A 20,783-nucleotide genomic window follows, 5' to 3' on the forward strand; every position below is an offset into this window, starting at 1 on the left:
AAATCTGCGGGATATTGCTCAACTAGAGGAAGGGCTAGTAAGAAGGCCAATAGTATCTGGGCTAACCGTGGCCATCCTTTTACTCTCCTGCTACGCTTCGATGAAACTCTATCAAAGACATCAGAGGAACAAACGTCAACGTGATCTTCAAACATTAATTAACAGTTTCAAGAAAGCCGAGGACGTCATTCATCTAAGTGGGGGAGGAGTTAACACAATCGACCAGCAAAACATAAATGTTCAGATTGATCACGCGCCGTCAGCATGAATGTAGCCGTTCCCAGCGGATATTGCACAACAGCAGCAGTGGCTCCAACGCGCAACAATGTTGTTGCCCGAAGTAATGCGATGCCTCGCGTAAATATGCAATGTCAGCATAATCAGGGTTTAGGGCTAGCTTTGGATATAAGAATTTATGTCACTGTACTTTAGTTGATTTTTGATAATAAAGAACGTCGGTCGTCGCCACGGGATTATTGAAGTCTACTCATTTTGTGCAACACCGCACACTAACATCTAACACTTACAGCAAAAAAGCTTAATTTGTACATGCATAAAGAATGTTTACATTGCAAGCGTTGATTACTAATACTAATATCGAAGTATGTCCTAAATTGTGAATTTATCGAGAAACGTTTGGATTTCATGAATCGACCAAGTTATGGATTCAGTGAAATCAATTGAATCAGCATGTACTCTACGAGAAATTTGTTGAACAATTTCCACATTTATAGGAGAACAAATACCAATATTTTATACGTAATTAATTAATTTCATTTATGTATTCTTCGAATTTCTAATAGTTCACAATAGATAGTATGTACTGCTAGAAATGTATGTATACATAGATATCCATTTCGTGGAATGAATGAATTTTTTGAAACTTTTGAAAATTAATGATTTTCATTTGCAGCAGTAATTTCTCGATTATTTGAAACTTGTTTCGAAAGCCAGAAGGCGTACATACAAATATATAATAAATAAATAAAAAAATAATAAATATAAAATGAAATAATATATAATCAGTGCTCGACTGTTAATTCAGATCAAAAATTCGTGTAGACTTTTGGAGTTCAGAAAACACATTTCCATGCCTACTAGCTGATGCCTTAACATCGTCGGCCTAATTAAAGACACACATTTTCTTCAGAGTCCACACATAGAGAGAACAACAGATTTGCTTTATTAGATTTACTTATGAAATTAAATAATTGAAAGTTGGGGAAATCAGGAAGCAACTTACAACTCCAAAGCATTCCAAATTATAGATTTCTTTAATTAACCACATCCTCAAGAGTTTAATATGTATAAATAATTTTGGCCAAATCTATAGAGCAGGTCAACAGTAACTAACTTAAGCTTCTTACTCGTTCTACAACCTTTTTCGAGTAGATACATACATATATCCGCAATATATACATATATCCTTTTCGGTTGTTAACGCAAGATTGCTTTTCAAATATCATCCTCTGGGTTCAATGGCAGCGTAACGGTTTGCATTCATGCGGACAGACGGACAGACAAATTGTCGGACAGCAAGACGAACAAAACCAATATTTTGTTTATCCTCGTGAATGAGTAAGAAAATAAAAGAGGCTAAAATCGATTCTAAAAACTGATTAGTTTAAATTGTATTTGGTTTTTATTGCGAATGAGATTTTATGATAGCAATTACAAAAGTTGAATGAAAGTTTTTACTCAGTTTAGACAATGTCTTGATTGATTGCGGATTTATTGTGGATAAAAGAAAGAGAAAACAAAGCTCTTGCATGCTTCACGGTAATTAGAAGAAGGAGAAGAAAGCGCATGAATTTACTTATAAATTATTCAGGCTGCAGTCGACCGAGGATCAAATCGTAGGAGAGCTTATGAGAATTGTGATTGAAAGAGCTATGGGCAGTTTTACCCAAGGGTGGGTCCCCACTGCTAATGAGACAGCTAATGAGATACCTGCATGCAGGAGAAGCCGTCTTCAGAGTACAACTGCTCTAATTTCATTTTGCCGACCTCCGACGTCGCTGGGTTCGTTGTTGATTGTTGCCATTAATTTTGGTATTTCCAGCAAAGCGCCCAATTAATTAGCCGCATAATTTAAGCCAGTCTTAAAGTAATGGGTAGCAGAAATTTGTGGCTGTGACCCCCGAAAAAAGGAGGAAATATCCCTGAGAATGTGTTGTGATACAAAACAAAAATAATTATCAAACAGCGGGAAGCCGCATCTGCAATACTCTCTCCAGTGAACTTTGGGACTCTAATTGTGTTTCCAGTAATTGAATTGTTAGCCACTTGAACAACTTTAACATATGGCCATATGTGAGCAAAAGGTAGCGCAATCCGACCTTTCACAAATTGCATTTGAACAACTAAAAGTTCGCCCCAAAGCACAGCCTCACCTTTCCCTTGAAATGAAAATATGTTAATTAGCGTGGTTTGAACAATTTCCTGGGTAAATGCGGAGATGAATGAATATGGAAATATTCGCAAATATTTATGCTAATTCATTTTAATTAACATAGATATTTATTAATTCAGATAAGTTAGCATAAATATTTTATATTAATATTATTGGTTTGCGTGTGGATTTTATTTTCATTTAATCACAATGATTTATTAAATATTTTGAAAAAGTTTTTTTTTTTTATTTTATTTTCCCAGAAATTTATAAATATTTAATTTAATTAAAAAAAGGGGTATAAAGACTGCTTAAAAATATAAATTTAATATTTAGCTCTTTTAAAAATATAATTTTATCAGAAAATTGTGTTCATATTTATCGTTTTGCATTATATAAACAGTATATATGCAGCATATATAATCATATTTTTACATTTACATGTGCACAATATATTTTAAATATACAATATGTGTTTGCTATAAATTATTATGAATAACTAAAAAAGGTCTCAACTTATATCTCTATTTCAATATATATATACATACATATATATGTATTATATAATATATATTTATATTAAATTATATTTTAAATGCTGGTCTTACATTTTTTATTTTTATTTTGCAATACATATTGGAACCCTAAATTGATTCAATTTCAATTCAAAAAGTTCTTACTAATTTGCTACATTGTTTTCTTTTTCTTCGAAAACATTTTTTAACTAACTTCTTAAAAATAATCATTTTGATGCAATACGACATATAAATAACATTTGAAATTGTTCTAGCAAAGAACTAGGGAACATGTTACATATATAATAATTTGTGAGTATTAATTAAAATCCAATTTAATGTCAGTGACTAGAAACGCAAGAGTTTATGTTTGAAAGCCATTAAGGCCGCAAATTTAATGCAATTGTTTTACAAGCAAATATCAAAACCAATATGAAACAAATACATGTAATGGATTTAACGTGTATTTGTTTTATTGAGACGACGGTTATTGTATGAGTAGGTGTTTGATTTATAGTTGATAATAGATAACTAACAACATATAGTTTCGAGAGAAAGCAAAATCTGAAAATCTTAGTGTACTGCTATGAGGATTTATACAAGTTATATTTATAAAACTGAATTTTAAGAGTATTGTTAAGAAAAAACAAATTCTTATTGCATATTATGTATTTTGAGAAGTGGAATTGATATTCAGTCTATTGAAGTCGATGACAGACATTTCGTCCATGCCGAATAATTCTTGCAGAACGGGAAAACTGCTAAGTCTCAGTTCCTGCAAAGACCCCGATGACGGATTTGCCGATTCGCCATGTACTATATTTTAATATGCTAATAATATTAATAAAAATTAATTCGAAACTCAGCTCTAGGAACAAGCGGATTCTGTGCAGCCAGCCACTAAATGATAATACCCATGGCAAGAGTATTAAAAACTTTTGTTTATATATATGTACAAGAGGAGAAGCAGCAGCAGCAGCAGCAGAAGCATAAGCGCTAACGATTAGAGAAAAACAACAGCAACAGCAGTGGGAGCATGAGCAGGAGCAGCAGCAGGAGCAGCTTCTGCAGTAGGAAGTAGGACCAGGAGCTGCAGCCACCCTTCTTATCGCTGTTATAAAAGTTAAAGTTGTTGCCATTGTTGCTATTGCTATTGTTGCTGTTGTTGCTGTAGTGCTGACAGCTGGAGCTGATGCCGCATTGTGGTTGGACGGCAGCCATTGTGTTACTGCGGCAGGGCTTATGATTAGTTTTATGTTAGTTGGTGTTGGGTAGTTGGCGCCGTCTGTTGAGCCCGATGCATGGGTGGGGAGACTCGCTCACTTATGCGATTGCCATTTTATAAATATACATATGTATGTATGTGTGCGTGTGTGTGCACGTATGTATATTTAAAGTTGATTTCAAGATGAAACTGATGGCACTTGTTTTGGCCATCATTTGCCAAGCGCTGCCTGCATAATTTACAATTTTCAATAGTAAATTGCCTAGCCTAAGGTCCTTCACACACACACACATACATACACATGAGTGCAAACACATACACACACACACACACACATCTATACATAAGTGCCATAGTCCAGCGGGGTCTTTGGGCAAACAATGGCGCTATTGTTAAAGCCTGTTTCATGGCGGCTCAAGTACGTAAACAAATATATACAGAAAGGAGAACAACAAAAACACACAACAACAAATTGACTATGTGTATGTGTGTGTGACTGTCAGTGCGAGTGTGAGTGTGTAACCCTTGACCTCATGAAAAACAAAGAGTAACGCGAGCCGGCGAGAGCAAGTGGAAGAAGCGACTAAAAGTCCACGCGGAGGCACGTAATTAATTTTTTTTTTATTTTCCCTCTATTTTGTGTTTTTTCTTTCTTTTTTTGTTATCTTCCAATTTAAGCTGCGCATAGCCGCTGTGCGCTCCATTGCATAAAAACCAGCAACTACAAATTGTGCAACATAGCACAGCGTGCCATCTACCCTGTAGAAGCTGAGTGTGCAACGGTGTGTATTAGGCTGTCAAAGGAAGAAAGATGTCACGTCTACCCAATAGTAGTTGTTGATAGTTTCTCTTCTGTGGAAAAGTTGTATAGTAGTAATTATTAGTACAGTGAATGCCAAGGTTGTATGTATACTCTTTCTACACTCTTACAAGTTGAAAATATAAGATTCCAAGCATAATAGTGAAATCGCAATTTACCTTTAATAATGAAACTGGTAATTAAATAACAAAAATGTGAAAATACTATTACGTCATTGTGGCCACTGAGGCTAATAAGAACAATTCGCAAATTTAAAGACATATAGCATATAGGACAATAATTTTCTGTAAATATATAATGTATATGTATGATAAAATAATTACTCAGGGACGTGTAATCGTTAATCGATTGATTTAGTGTTGTAGTGCAATTAAAGGAGGTATCGTCTTTAGGAGAGAGACAACTATAGCTGTTGCTGAACGCGGTCCCAGGTCTCGCTGAGTGAGAGCGAGTCGGCTAGTATTAGTCTTCGCTCAGGGTCGTTGTGCTTTCGATGAATAAGAATATGCGACCAGAACTAGAGGTTTTGACAGAAGAAGAGAAATGAGACTTCGTAATAGACAATTGAGCATGAGGGAGCTTTATTTTATAAAAGAGTTAAGCGACACCGAGAACTCGTTGATAGGCGCAACTATAATGGAAGGCATAAATTAAAAATGTAACGTCCCGACATGTAAATGAGAATAAAATGTTTTTTTTTTTTTTTTTTTTTTTTTAATAATACAAAAATAATGAATAAATAATATTTACTTTCACAATCAATCAAAACTTGTATACATAATTACATTCGCCAATGAACTGAATATTTAATTGCAAAGTCTTATCTAATAGGCAAAACAACTAACATATAATCATACCACCCTCTAAAACAAAACTTATCTTCATTGTATAATTGTATGCTCATTCAATATCTGTCTACGTCAGGGAACCTAGGTCAGGGATCCTAGTTCTTCAATAGAAGAATACAGAGTATTTCACAGGCGTGCGATTGCTAAAATCTTTCTGGTTGGCATACCTTGCGATGGAAAAGATTAAAAAAGAAGATAAAACCGCTAAATAACAAACGCAACAACCCAACAAGAGGAACTAAATTTTTGTGGTTTTGAACTAGTTCGGTTGTCTGTAAACACGCTTAACGAGTTCACATTTTTCACCTTGCTTCCCCCTAGAGGCTTGCGCTCCATGAAATATTTGTTGTACCAGACAACGCTCAGGGGCTGAGGCTCGAAAGCAGCAGGGACCAAGTGGCCATATTTATTTTGCATCGCTGCCTGTCGACAGACAACTCCCAAAGTACTTCCTAAGCCCACCTGCAGAAGGTAAGTTTGCTTAGCCGAACTAGCTTAACAAAGGTCTGTTTAAAGTCAAATGGGGGCTGTAAATTTGTATTAGTGATTAGGTCTGGTTCAATAAGAGACTTTTTGGCCTGCTATACTGATAGTTTTGGTTGATTTGGGTGAGCTGAGATGACCTTAATTTTAATAACTCTGCCCATTTGTAGATAATTTCCTAAGGGTTAGTCTAATACTTTAGTCTATAACAAAAGTAATTTATTCACATACATACACATCCTAGCTTTATTTCCATACAGCTGGATGTCATAAATAAGGCTTGACGCCAGGATGAACTTGTTTTTTTTTTTTCAGAACATGTCTACGTGTACGTATGAAAATCAACCAGTTAAAATTTAATATATTGTATTTTTATAAAATTACATTTGTTTTTGTAAGTTTTGCTAGAATCTAATTAATTTTTTTTCTGTCCTTTTTACAATTATAATTTAAATACGAATTAAATATAATTAGACGTGAACATGAAAGTTGATATTCAAATGGTGGCAAAGGCGTGCAGGAGCTTAAGGTGCTCCTCATAGAACTTGATAACCATCATTGGTATATGGTTGTATGCCACGTCGCATGCAATGAGTTCCGGCAGATCGAGGTCCTTGAATTGAATCAAAAATGTAATTTTCCCGTCGCAATTTATGGCATACAGTATTTGTTCAGCTGTGTGGCCATAATCGAAGGCACTGTCCATTATTAAAGACGGCTCAATCTTAAATTTTTTTGCTTTGTCGACGTAAATCTCATTTATCTTGATCTCAGCTTGTCGCTTGAGGTTTTTCTTGGCCCGCTGAGACTCGAATTGAGCTATCAATGACTCGCAGTCTAAGAATTTCGCCAGCTCCCAGGTATTATCCTCATCTGGAAAATTTTGCCACTTTACGAAATATTGCAACTCCCCAAGGTGTATGCGACGATCAAGTATTTTCTCTACAATGTACTCCTTGTCCTCCTCTTCGCTGTCCGATAGAGTTGTGTAATTCCAGATACCGAATTCCATAGTTTATGTTATTGTGAATATTTATTGTTTGCTTGTTGTTGGTGAATATGTCAGTGAGCTAATTTATCGATTATTGATATCTAGTGTTTAAAGTTATCGCAAAGCCAACTGAGATAGGCTCAACTTTGTCGAAAGTTATCGATGCTATTCAACTCCAGGGTTTTATCACATTCTCGCTCACCCTCTGTGGCTTTCGGAAATGTCGACATATTTGCGGCAAAAAAATTTAAATTTTTAATTATTTTCGCCAACATCGAAGCTGACACATGGGGCTTAGGTTGCACCATCAGAAAATGGGTCGGACTCTGGTCGGATTAGCTCTCGAAATCGCAAACAGCCACAGAGACAGCCACAGAGACGCACAGTTACGCAGACAGCACAGTTTGTTATGCAAATTTGCTCGCTTTTTATATCTGTCCATGGCGCACCCAAACTGAATGCTGAATTTGCTGACGAACTGCTGTTGATGAAGGTTTTTTTTAGTCAGAAACGTGGCTACTTCTGCGATTAAGTTATGGCAACCCAAAGCCACTTTGTCAGCCCATTGAGCGGGGCCACACACTTTTTTCTCCCTGCTAAAAAGGAGTGTTATTTATAGCCAGGAATTTATATAACACACTCACACGCACACACATACGTAGAGTAAAACAATTGCCAATAAAATATATATTCTATGTCTACATAACGAAGTTCTGCAATACGCTGCGAATACTTAATGAAAAATGATGCCTCCAGCATAGCGAAAGACGAAAAAATATAAATAAACAGCATGCTGGCCCAAAGGGCTCGAGTCTGTCAAACTAATAAGCCGAAGCCGTCGCATGTCGCAAAAACTTGGGAGATAATATATATGCGTATATTTTTTGTTGTTTTTATGTCACGAAATATATTCGCCTAATGCTGACTAAAGTGCAGAGGGAGCTAATCCGAAGCCAAATTAAATATTCTAACAGAAGTGCTGTAACAGCGCCATTCTGGCGCACAAAAACTATTACGATTGTTTTTTTGTGCCACCCTTAATGAGCAATTTTATGGAAGAACTTTATGGAACAGTTACTTCAGAGGCTTAGCTTACACTGGCGAGCAGACTTTTGTTGATTCCCTGTTTCTTAGGAACTGCCTTTCAATTTAAGTAAAAGCTAATCTTATCCGCAGGTTGGAGTTGCCTTTGTGTTCCAAATAATTAGCCATTAGCCATTCGGAATTGTTGTCTAATTGCTTGTTTTCTATACTTAAGTCGGGATTAGTCAGCCGTTTAATAATGAATAAAGAGTCCTTTCATCATATTTACTTATCTATACAATATTTGCCATGGTTTTTCAGGCATCATTTTCTATTAATCATCAAGGTGCCAGAAAGTTCGGAGCAATAGAACCAATTGTGTGTGTACTGCAATCAATCATGCACAATAGAAACTGATGACGTCTCCAGAGACCAAATCATGTACGCAATAATAATCGATTTTAGTTATTCGAGCTTTAAATTTTGCATAACCTTAAAGCCAACTCGTTTAGAGTAGACCAGTGCAGTCTGTTTGTGGAATTCAAAAGCGGGATGCTTTATACTTATTAATATCTTAATTAGAGCCTGTATATATGCATGTCTATCTTTAGGCTAGAATTTGTTTTCATTTCGTAAATTTACAAGATGACATTTTGTATTTGCCGGTGTACATATACATATGTGTATATATGTTGTTGTAGGATAGTCTCATCTCTTTCATCCTCGAGATATATGTATGTATGTATGTACATATATAGTTAAACCAAAATAATAACAGCCAAGCTGTCAAAAGGACTTTCTCAAACAAAGCAGTGCAGAGCCAGCCCCCTCCCCCCCCTCCACTGCCAGCCCACCACCTGCTTTGCAAGCCTGCTTCATGGCCAGAGCTTGTATGCTGAATAGATATTTCGGTATTCTTCATGCAACACGGAGCTGTTACGTCAGGTTAACACAAAGAGAAATAAATTTATGCAACGAAAGTTCGCAGCCTGAACTATTTAAAATTTGCAAATTACAACAGGATTTAATAACCCAGAATCCACGTGATTCTGCATTTGAAAGCAGAATAGTTATTCTAAAGGTACAGAGTAGTATATATATTGATATTCAGTAGAAGTAAGAATAGCGTTTCGTTATCGGAAGCTACTTTAAGTAACATACCCCAAATATTTGAGGATATATTTTTCTGTCTCTTTTCTCTCTCACATACTTTTACCATGTTTTCGGGGATTCTTTTTCATATAACTGAGAGCATCTTTTGAGAATTCAGTAAGCAATATATTTGAGCTTCATTAAATTTAATTACTAGCCCACAATCAGATGTCTTATCGAGTTTTTGATACATAATAGCCCTGGCTTATCCATTGAAATATTATTTCAAACTGACTAACTTCGTATACTTAAATTTAGACTCATATACTGAATGGGCTTTTACCGTTTAAGCTTCCTTCCAGCTGCATGTTTCATGTGCCTCTTTTATCTTTGTGTGCAGCAGCTGGTACCCTTTAACTTTGTCGGAGCGCGAAATGGTGAAAATGAGCGCAACTAAATTGATTAAACGGCCGAAACGCGCTCAAAAGCTTTTCCACATCCACATCCACATTCCTCCCCACATCCAGCGGTGGGGCGACAGTGCATAAAATCGCGAAATGCGAAACAACTCGCATCCCAATGCCTTTTGCCATAAAAAATGAAAAATGAATGTTGAGCAAGTAGAAAAGCCCTAATCGGGCAGTGCTTGACTTGAATGTATCCTCTATTATGAATAATTATAAAAAAATACTTTCACCATTCTTAGGTCCCTCGAAAATTTTTGAATTCCTCTAGTGATTCTTTTGAAATTTTGAAATAATTTAGATATAACCGATTAGCGATAACCACGAAACTTTTAGATTAAATAAATTATAATTTGAAGCAAATTGAGAGTATTTCAGACGTAAAATATTTTGTGCGCTCCAATTTTATTTGGAACTCTTAAATTAAATACATACAAATCAAATGAATTTTGTACTACGGTAAAAAGGCAACCCCCGAACCACAATAAATACAGCTGCGATTCGAGTCCCGTCTAGGTAAAAGTTGATTTACATCGGGCTAAAGTGAATCTTTAGTTACTTGGACATATTCTTTAATTTGATATAAATAAAAATCATGTTCGGAACCCAATAAATGAGCTTTTGAATATGAATCGAGATACGTCGATTGTCGAGTCACGCATTAATAATATACGTCAGCCCTCAGCGTGATTCGGCTGTCTTTCGCTGTCAGAAATATGTATTCCCAGCATACATTCCCTTTAAAAAATAAATTTGTTTTTATACTCATTCACGAAGTGAATTAGTATATTGGTTTTGTGCAATGTCCGTCTTGCTGTCCGTCCGTCTGTCCGTCCGTCCGTCTGTCCGTCTGTCCGTCTGTCCGTCCGTCCGTCTGTCCGTATGAACGCAGTTCATTTCGCCGCTATTGAAGCTAGAGGCTTGAAATTTGGAACACATACTCGTGTATAACTCCGATTTATAAAGTGTTAAAATTTTCCCGATCCGCCCACTAGGGGCGTGGCAAATCGGAAAATGCATTTTCCGATATACCAGAAATCATGTTAGTTGAAGAGCTAGAAAGTTGAAATTTGGTATGTAGGTCCGCGTTGACCCCCCAAGTCCAAAAAGCTATGGTGGATATATCTACGCCTATTGGGGGCGTGGCAAATCAGATAAAACGGTATCTCCTAAAGTTCTAAAGCTAGAACGTTGAAATTTCGCACGTGAGCTAAAGCTATAATTCTATAATGACTGATAAAAAATGTTATGTCTACGCCTAATAGGGGCGTGGCAAATCGGACGTGAAGATATAGTGATTTTTCAAATTTGGCTATATTCAAGGCACTATTGATGCTACAGACTTGAAATTTGGTATATATACGCGAGTTGACCTCCCAAGTCCAACAAGCTATAGTGGATATATGCCCGCCCAAAGGGGGCGTGGCAAACCGCAAAACTTTATATCTCCGACAGTTTAAGAGCTAGAAGCTTCAAATTTAGATAGTTGAGTTACTGGTAACGTCTTCTATCGATGCCCCAAAAATAATTGTCACGCCTCTTTGGGGGCGTGGCATATCGAAAAATACCCTGTAATTTTCACATTTTTTGAGCGTTAGCATTCAAATTTCGCATTTACGTTACCGCTAGCTCTTTCTAAGAACTGGCCAAAAATGAGGTGTCTACGGCCACTAGGGGCGTGGCAATCGGCATTTGTATTATCAAATTGCGACATTTACATATATGCTTGAGCTACCTACATACATACATATGTATGTATTTATATGTATATACAAATAGGCTTAATAGGCATTGATAACACGGAAGGAAAGATTTTTATAAAATATAAAAATAAAATTTAAATATTTAAAAAATATAAAATAAGCTTAAATAACAAAATTTGCAATTTACAAAAAAGAGTTTTCCGCGGGATGTGAATGAGTATTCCGCAGTCGGTAGCGCCCGACTGCAACGTTCTTACTTGTTAAATTAAGAGCCAGAGCTATCCATGAATGAAGCCAGATGATGTATGAAACCATAAGTGAGCGCAAAAAAAATATTCAAAATGTGAGCTTTAATATGATTAAAAATATGCGTATTTCATTCAACCTCGACATGAATACACATAGGTCACACGCTCTATCTATGGGGGCGCGTGTATGCAGGTGCCTTGCTTTGTTTATTACAGTCACTGGGACTCGGCTTCATACCCTTTTCACTGGCGCAGCGTACAGGGCATGTAAAGAGCAGAGCAGCAAAACGATTTAACACTCAACGGCTACAACAGGCCACGCTGCAGAGGCATACACAGTCTCATTCCGCTTGCTTTTTGCATGACAGGCAAATGTAGGTTGCAGGCATTGCAAATGCCGTTTGCTGGCTGCCAGGCAAAACACTTTAAGTCTTCAAATCGAGATCTGTGACAGGTACTGGCCAGCTTGGCTTGGCCTGGCTGTGAGGGGCCTGGAGGCAGCCGGATAGCGGCTGTCAGTTGTCACCTTCGACCACACGACGGCATTTTGCACATGCTTGTGAATGACAAGCTGGTATATTGTCCAAATCTGTGCTTCAAGCCAACAGTAGCCGACTGATGATTCATTTGAGTGTGTATGTGTGTATGTGTGTATGTGCATAGGAGCTAACATATCGCTCGGCTCTGGTGCTTGTTCGAATTGCCAGTAGATATCTGGCAACTGGGTATCTGTGTTGGTCAGTTTGCTTTCGGATTTGCTCTCACCTCGTTTCCTTTAAGTGGCCATCAAGCACTGATGTTATTATACACAGCCAGACACACATACTCATTCACTCAGATACACATACATACGTGCATATAGGAGGCAATCAAAGCCATGTTGACGTCCAATTTAGCTGCTGTTGATTTGTGTCGTGGGTTTTTGTTTTTGTGACTTCACTTTTCCGAGGCTGCAGCCGCCTTTAGGTTTTGTTGTCTAAGCCTGTCGGTTACGCAACCATTTCGCAGCACATTTCAGCAGCGTTTTTTGCTGGGCTGTATTTTTTCCGAGCTCGGGTTTGGCCATCGAGCAGAGGCAGGCAAAAGGAAAAGCAAAACCTTGAAATGTTTACACGTGATTTATGGCGCGGAATTTTCGTTTACGTGGCTCTTTTACGGCATCGGCTGCAGCTGCCCCAAAAATACGTATTGTCCAAGCTGGCAGCTAAAGCTCCACCAGGATGTACACGTAATAAACTTTAAGCTGAAAACATTTCCTATATACCAATGGTACCACCGTCCTAAAATATTTGAGCCAAGTTTGTGCAATCCTAAAATCCGAGTCGTACAAATCAAGAGATTAGCCGAGCTTTTAACTTTTTCAAAATATGTGCATTTTAAATTGTTTTGTTTTCTTACTTCTCTGCTCAAGCTCTCTCTTTCTCTTATTAGCATAAGAGAGAGATAGCTCTTTCTCGCTCTCTTTATTTATCTGTATTCATCTCTCTCTCTCTCTCTCTCTCTCTCTCTCTTTCTCTCTCTCTCTCTCTCTCTCTCAGCCTCTCACTAACTATATTTCTCTATCTCGCTGTCCCTTCCTCTCTATTTCCGTCTGTATCTCTCTGTCTCGATTTATCTTTCTTTCTCTCTCTTTCTGACTTGCTCGGTGTCTCTCTCTTTCTCTCTCTCTTCGACTACCTATCCAAATTTCCATCGGTTTATGTAATGCAGTTCGTATAAGGCAATTTATTTATTTAGGTTAAAACACAGGAGAATAATCAGCTTTGATAAATTAATTCAAATTCGAGCCGTTGGTGACCATATAATAATAACTAACTAGTTTCATGAATTTAGTTTTCACAGCTTACATTAAACAGTGGAAAGGAAATGAAAATAATTAAGTACAAGTCGATTTCAACGAGTTAAAACATTTTCTGAAAAAATCTTTCGTTTATAAAATAGCCCCATTTATGGCTTTGAAGTGGAGCATATGAACTTTAATAATTAGGTATCCGTTGAAAATTTTGTACGTGTCCCATAGGTGAATCCTTGAATATTTCTAGGGTAGTGATAAATGTTCCAGGCAGAAATTTAAAAAGAGCACCAACATGTAACTGCCAATGAAAAGTGCCAAAATATCATTTATATCTAATAATTTAAAGTATTTATGGAATTTGTATCTGTTGAAGATTGTACTTGTCCTGTAGAAACAGAATACGACAGTTATCATAATAATCGTTTTGCATATCCATATACAGGTGCGTTGATATGCGTTGCGGGAACCATCGGTGTAGCGCCAGGGTCCGAAAATGGGTTGCAGAACGAACCAGTCCGTAAAATAAACTCGACTATAAAATCGAAATCTTCGTAAGAATAGTAAAAATCCTTCAGCTCGCTTTATCTTATGTAATTTCTTAGCAATCTTTTCCTTTTCCCTCGGATAACATGAAACCATTACCTTTTGGTCACGTCGTATCCAGCAATGTAACGGAAATGTGTAGCTTAGATCGTTCCGTAAATCATCCACTTGAATAGATCGGCAGTACCACGACGGGTATCTACCAGACAGATCGTGACTAATTATCAATCGACAAGGCAATTGGACCTTCTTGTCACTCAGCCTTATCATACGCGAAGTGCCTAATGCCAAATGCGGATTTACGGGATTCTGATATATAACAACCTTGTAGCGTCCCTGGTCAGATATAAATTCGAGTGTAACATTCGCTGTTGTAAAGCTTAATAAGCCTCCGCCCGTCCGCAATTGCACAATAACATTCTCTTCACTTGGGTCTACCTCATCTCGCTTCGATTTCATGACTCGAATTAGATTCTTTCTCCTGTAGCGTGACCGTAGAGTGGCCAACAACAATAGGGCCCCAACTCCTAAGATCATTGCACAGAAAAATATCACGGCAAGGCTGGAAACGGGAGGAACGAATATCTCGTTGGCAATTTGTTGGATCTCAAATGGCTCGATCTTATACGCTGTGGCGGAAAAGATGGATAGATAGTGCACATGGCACTGCGAGAATCTATGATTCTGTGCCATGGTCTTGAGACTGCAATCGAATTTCCGCCAAGTCGGGCTATCATTGGACAAATCGAATGCATTGCACTGCTGTGAACGAATTTGCACTGTGAAGTTAGCTGGTTTTAAAGAATTGGGATCGGCCTTATATATCGCAATGTAGGCTGTATTCTCTTGCGGGCAATGATTATTCAAAATAAGTGTCGTCTTGATAGAGCCCATTGGTACGTAGTGACTTTTATCGTAAATGTTGCGTAGCACCGGTTTAACATGCATTGTCATTAGTACCCGAAAATCTACCGAAGCTTCTAAAAATCGGAGTACCAGATTCGCATGCTTCTGTAGTTTTACTGAATAAATTATCGCATGGTAAAGAACCGCATTCGAGTCCTGGTAATAATAATTTGTGGTGTTCGAAAAGCGTTTCAAGCCTACACTATACGAAGCCAACTTATTTGGCAATGCTGTTAAGTAATTGGTAGCCATATTACGGCCAAAAATATTGATGGCCATAGAGGCGGAATTCGGTGAACTTACCCCGGGCACCCACCACAAAACATCGGACTTGAGACACCAAGTATAAATAAGTAGACGATTAGAATTGAGTAGCTTGCGGAGGAATCCAGTGGTGTTCAAAGGTGATTTTATATAACAATATGAGTCGCGTGAAATAAATTTGATCGGCGTATATGTATCATACATTTCCGCTCTGAAGGTAACATCGTCTATGGTATAACTAAAAGGTTCCCCCGGTTCAATGAAATGAGTCAGGTACTCTCCAATATTACGCCATAATATAAAAATCCCCTTTACAATTGCAACAATGTGACTCATTCGCATGGCAAAATGGTGATTAAAGTTCATCCAATCGATATAGAGTTCTTTATCCTTATCGCTGGGCACCAGGAGAAACGAATTTAGTTTCAAAAGTTCCAAATCAGGGATCATGCAAAATGTAATCATATAGGTTAATCGCTTGGCCATTTCAAGCCAAATGACCTCAGTCAAATCGAGTACTTCGGTATCCGTGCTAACAAAATCGAAAATATATGCCACTCTGTGTATAATATGAGAAACAACTCGAACTTCAGGGTTCTTTATTGACTTTAGACGTGAAATGCAGTTTTTCGCAATTTCAAGAGTGTTCACCATTTCCATGACTGTAGCCGAATCCCTATCTTCCCAGCTGATATCCGCATCTACAAAACTGGTCATATTTTCTGTATAATGTGAAAGCAGTTGCATGAAGCAAAACGCCTGCTGCCTACGCCCCTCCGCCAACAATACATTCAAGTTGGGCGCATCATTAGATCCGGAGTCGTCAATAATAAAGGGTAAATCGACAACTGTGCAAGCGAAATGGTAGCTACATACGAGTATGTGAACAGTCAATTCATTGTTCGCATTTAGGTAAAAAAACGTTTCTGGCGAATTGGTTCTTTCGAGATACATGTCGCCCATTTTAAAGGTATACAGGAGCGGCTCTTCAATCTGTGTGGTAAAATTTTTGCAAGATATGTGGAACTTGGTGGTGCATTCCGTGCCGATTTTCGGCACAATTGTGCATATGCCGCCTTGTGGTGGGTGCGACCTTGTTAATCTTAAGTCTGTTTTCCCGATGTTGCCACCCTGATCAACGACTTTCAGTTTAACAGTTAGTACATTGTCGATGAAATCGTCCTCGCCCACGCGTATTATCAATCGTCTTTTATTATGCACCGGTTCAATCTTTTTATTCAGATACCAGGTGTTCAAAATAGGTGGCAGGCAAGAGGGGCATATAGACCGCAAGTGTAGCACTTGATGGGCAGCACACCGATTTTCTTTGCAATTCTTGATACATTCTATTTCTACATGGAGTGGTTCTCTATCTTTGATTAATACTATAATCTGGCTAGTCTTTCCGGTGCGCGCTTTTACAAATTTGTTTGTAACTTGCAAGGTAATTATACTTTTTGCAGTTTTCAGAACTGTCATCGAAACTGTTAGCTTTGGTTCTGTAGGCGCATTAGTGAGTCGTTCGCGAGATCTCTTCAAATGCATACTTACCGGGACTGTCTTTGGATAGATATACCTCTTCAAGTTCTCCATCCGAACGTATGCTCCAGGTATATATTAGCTCCTGAGTATCGTTTTTATTCTGTCCCGGTTCAACACTGCGAGAGCCATCAAGCGTCAGCCATTGACTACGGGCACTGATTTCTCTATAATGACCGCCGGATATTTCGGCAACCACATTCCGCGCCGTCACATTTAGATAACACTACGAATAAATATCAATCAAAACATGTTTTATTGCTGATTGATTCGGTTACTTTGGTGAATACCCAGGGCCCGCCCTCCTCCTTGACTGAAAGCTGCACCTCAACTAAAAGATCGGGGTAGGAGAGTAGAAGAGATTTTCTCCACAAAAAATATTGCGGTATCTTAAACAACAACTGATCTCCTTCCGTCAGCATATACGTGTGTTCTGTTAAGAGAATATATAAGTTTCAGTTTGTATAGAGAGGGTGAGCTTAGAGTTTTAGCCAACGCTTTTCTTACCGTGTTCCTCGTACTTGTAAACTGCCCACTGAACCTGCAGAACGGGTTTGGAATGCAAGCAACGCTTCTCCAAAATTGCTTGCAAGTTGCAAAATTGCGCGGAATCAATTTGCCTGGGATTCAGCGGATCCATGCAGTGTTGGAACACAACGTGAGGTATGCAGAAATTCGGTCTCATTACATGTACGGGTAGTGTTAAGGTTATCCTATCCACATCGTTTCTGTTCTCCGACTCGATAGTCACATTCAATAGATTGTCACCCGGAGTGGTGTGCTTTGTCTTAAATAAGTAATAGTAAGCATCGTTGTACGGCGGCTTGACATGTCGCCGTATACCCAATTCATGTAGAGTAGCGGTTAGGTTGCGTGTATATAGACTTTTGATAGGTGATCGTGAGCGGGAAATTAAATTGTTTTCTGACGATACTGTTATTTGCAAGGGCTCGGGGCTAAGACGTGCGAAGCTCAAAACAATTGGCTCCTCAACGCCATAGTTTACCTGCACGTTGTAGCTGCATAGAGGCTTGGCGAGGTTGCATTCCTGAGATCTATCGTCAGGCGGACAAACGCAAACTGTTTGACCCACATAGGGCACACAGAGCTGTGGGGCCTTGCATCTATTTTTCGACGTTACGCACAGATCATTAACTTTTTCACAATATTTGCCGTGAAAGGCCTCGGCATAGCACGTACAATTTGGTTTTCTGTTCACTAGTCTACATTCACCGGCGAAGTTGCAGTACTCCGGGGAGCAACGATTCGTTGAGTTTGAAATCGAATGAATGTTGCATATGAAAAGACTCAAAAGCACGAATTTAAGATACATATTTAATAATAATTGTATATACTTTTTAGTACTAAATATCTATGCCTGCTTTAAAACCAGTTGAAAATATGAGCGCTTTTTGTTTGAAACTATGTAACAGGCGACGATATACATATATGTATGTATGTTTATTCTAAATTACGATCAACAACCACATCGATCCATCTCTATGTTGCAACTCTAACATACACCATTGCAGCAGTATTAAGGTATATTAGTTAAATAACATAGATAACCTGTGGTCATTTTGAAGATGAAAACTTGGGGCTCTATTTGTTCCATTAAATTGAATGAGAACAATGTGTAAGTCTAATGTGGGATTTCTTATAGAGTAGAGTAATAATTATGATGGATTCTTATAAGGCTGGATACCACCTCATCACAGTATCATGGCACATCAACTAGTCACTCGACAGTCTTGGTGGTACAAATATTATTAGTGTCTTCTATATTTAATTTGAAAGAGACTTATCATCGGAAAGCGGTCAAGCTTTCAAGCTCCCTTCTATTAAATATATGATTTTATCTTATTTTTGAGAATGAATATTTTGCAACTCCATTAAACTAGTGGTGCCCGATGCAAATTGAAATAATTCTATCCATTCTCGATTGCTAGCGGCTGGTGGCTGCTGCTTGGGTGCTAGATAAGTGCAGACAATCGTTGCAGCTGGTAGCAAAAATCAGTTTATTGCATTACGTCTACGGCATGGCCAAAGGCTGCTCAGCTTTTGGCATTTTTTGGTAATCATATTACCTCTGCTGCCTTGCAGCATCCCGCAGTATGGAGTGATTGAGAGAATGAGTGAGAGAGCGACAAAGAGAGAGAGAGATAGAGAGAGAGCGAGTATAAGTATATTGATGTTAGTTGTTTGTGTGGGCGTGGTACAACAAATTGCACTTGCAAAATATTATATGTATGTACTTGCAGTGTATGGGCCAAATGGAAGCTGTCGGCTGGCAGACTTGACAACTGCTCGTCAACTGTGTTCTGGTTGAAAGCGTCGGCTATATGGAAAGTGCACAACATAGCATACACACACACACAGATACACACACACAAAGTAAATCAAATTTCAGGCATACTTTCAGGTTGAGTTTTTGGGTGCATTGATAAAATTGCATTTGATAATGGGCAGCAGCCAGAGAAACCTGACAAACCTTCTTTGCAGCGAACCACGCCTTAGAGTTGACTGCCCTCCGTGTGCACTGAATGTGGAAACTGAAGTGTGAACTAAAGGCTATTGAAACTTTGGATAGAGCCAGAGACACTATGAATTTGAAATTTTTTAGTATAGTGGCATGAATGCTCAAATGTTACAAATAAACAGGAAAACATTTTTAAATAACATTTTCGCATGCTGTGTGCCAGAATATTGCATGAGCATAATATAATATATATAATAAATAACAACATATTAACGCAGTTTAGTTCAGAAACTTTTTTGTTGGATTAAATTGAAATACATCGAACTATTAAGAAGGTTGCTCTTTTAATGATCTTTAAATTAAACGAGGTTCCAAATTTTAATAGTAATCCACGACAGAGTTTGACCGAGAGATTAAGAGACGAGTAGAGAATCACCCGAAAATTGTTAAACAGAAAAGAGATCAAAACAAATACTAATTTAAGAATTTTTTTGGCAATAAAGTCATTGAAAGTATGGAAATATAACTTTTAGTTTAATTTAGTTTTAAATGGTATTTGTTAGAGCAGCAATATATTGAAATGCGTTAAGACATAATGAATGACAGATAAATAAGACCCCATTCAAATTTGTTGGATATCTTTGCTGGCTTAGCGGGAATACGACTTTAAAATTGTACTATACTGTATATGTATAATTTAGAAAAGACTAATTAGAGTAATTCATGGCTCTGTCTGAAGAACCTAATAGGCTCCTGTAAAATATGGAGCCGTATATTTCTTTTAGTTTATTTCATTTACTATTTCATACACAGTATTTAATTTGACAAATCACCAGACTAACAGTGTTTTCCTATTTAATGCAGACAGATGGACTGAGATGGGCGTACAATTGCACCCGTAAACTGAATAATTGACAAACGCAATGGGACCATTTATCAGCTGGCAGCAAGACAAACGCATTAGTGACGTAACATAATAAGCCACACAGTGTCTACACACATTAGCAACATACATAGGAACACACTTGGCATGCTCTCGGTTGACTGCCAGCTGCAGATATCATAAAGCTCAAGGAGCACATGGCATTAGCACACGGAAAGTTGTTAAGTGCCACCCAGCAGCCAGGAGGACCAAAGGACCAAAAGACCATTGCAGAGGGCTTTGCGTTTTCGATGCGGCCACTTGCAAGCCCTGACGTATCAGGTCCACCCCTCCCCGCTACCTCGACGCAATCGATTAAGCGGGTTAAGTGCTGCATAAGCCGTCAGCAGGGCGGCTCCGTCTCTCCCTCTCTCTCTCTCTCTCTCTCTCTATCTCTCTCTCTGACCCTCTATCTATCTTTCTCTCTTTCCCTCATAGTCTTTGTGTGAACACGAGCGAAGCACAACAGAGCTCCATATGTTTAGCAGCATGGGAGCTCTTTCGTGCCATGGGCTCAGCTCTGATTCGCAA

At 38.1% G+C, this 20,783-nt stretch overlaps 3 protein-coding genes across 4 annotated transcripts in view; 1 reads left to right on the forward strand and 2 right to left on the reverse strand.

Moving 5' to 3' along the window:
- LOC115564030 (uncharacterized) overlaps nt 1-20,783 on the forward strand; it is a 36,565-nt gene that overhangs the window by 10,819 nt on the left and 4,963 nt on the right. The gene's annotated exons all lie outside the window — the stretch shown is intronic.
- Nucleotides 6,653-7,401, reverse strand: HP1e (Heterochromatin Protein 1e). The gene has a single exon (XM_030387848.2). The coding sequence runs from the start codon at nt 7,293-7,295 to the stop codon at nt 6,780-6,782; it is 516 nt and encodes a 171-aa protein (XP_030243708.1). The 5' UTR covers nt 7,296-7,401; the 3' UTR covers nt 6,653-6,779.
- LOC149092353 (uncharacterized) lies at nt 13,778-18,281 on the reverse strand. 2 transcript variants are annotated; one of them, XM_089265255.1, is made up of 4 exons: nt 17,359-18,281; nt 17,130-17,284; nt 16,864-17,077; nt 13,778-16,796 (listed from the first exon to the last, which is right to left on the reverse strand). In XM_089265255.1, the coding sequence occupies exons 1-4, from the start codon at nt 18,182-18,184 to the stop codon at nt 13,843-13,845; spliced, it is 4,149 nt and encodes a 1,382-aa protein (XP_089121381.1). In that variant the 5' UTR covers nt 18,185-18,281; the 3' UTR covers nt 13,778-13,842. The 2 variants fall into 2 exon arrangements, with proteins under 2 accessions (XP_089121381.1, XP_089121380.1); XM_089265254.1 differs by having other exon boundaries at nt 13,778-16,811.

The sequence above is a fragment of the Drosophila navojoa genome, chromosome 2 (assembly GCF_054131105.1).
Source record: "Drosophila navojoa isolate 15081-1374.11 chromosome 2, UAZ_NAV_1.0, whole genome shotgun sequence".
In the NCBI taxonomy this organism is placed as follows: domain Eukaryota; kingdom Metazoa; phylum Arthropoda; class Insecta; order Diptera; family Drosophilidae; genus Drosophila; species Drosophila navojoa.

What these genes read in the sequence shown, in the direction of transcription:
- HP1e (XM_030387848.2), bottom strand. Translation starts at nt 7,295, where the DNA reads ATGGAATTCGGTATCTGGAATTACACAACTCTATCGGACAGCGAAGAG.
- LOC149092353 (XM_089265254.1), bottom strand. Translation starts at nt 18,184, where the DNA reads ATGTATCTTAAATTCGTGCTTTTGAGTCTTTTCATATGCAACATTCAT. An exon ending in TTACAAGTACGAGGAACACG is followed by an intron (nt 17,285 to 17,358) that starts GTAAGAAAAGCG and finishes TTCTCTTAACAG; the next exon opens with AACACACGTATATGCTGACG. An exon ending in TCTATCCAAAGACAGTCCCG is followed by an intron (nt 16,812 to 16,863) that starts GTAAGTATGCAT and finishes ATGCGCCTACAG; the next exon opens with AACCAAAGCTAACAGTTTCG.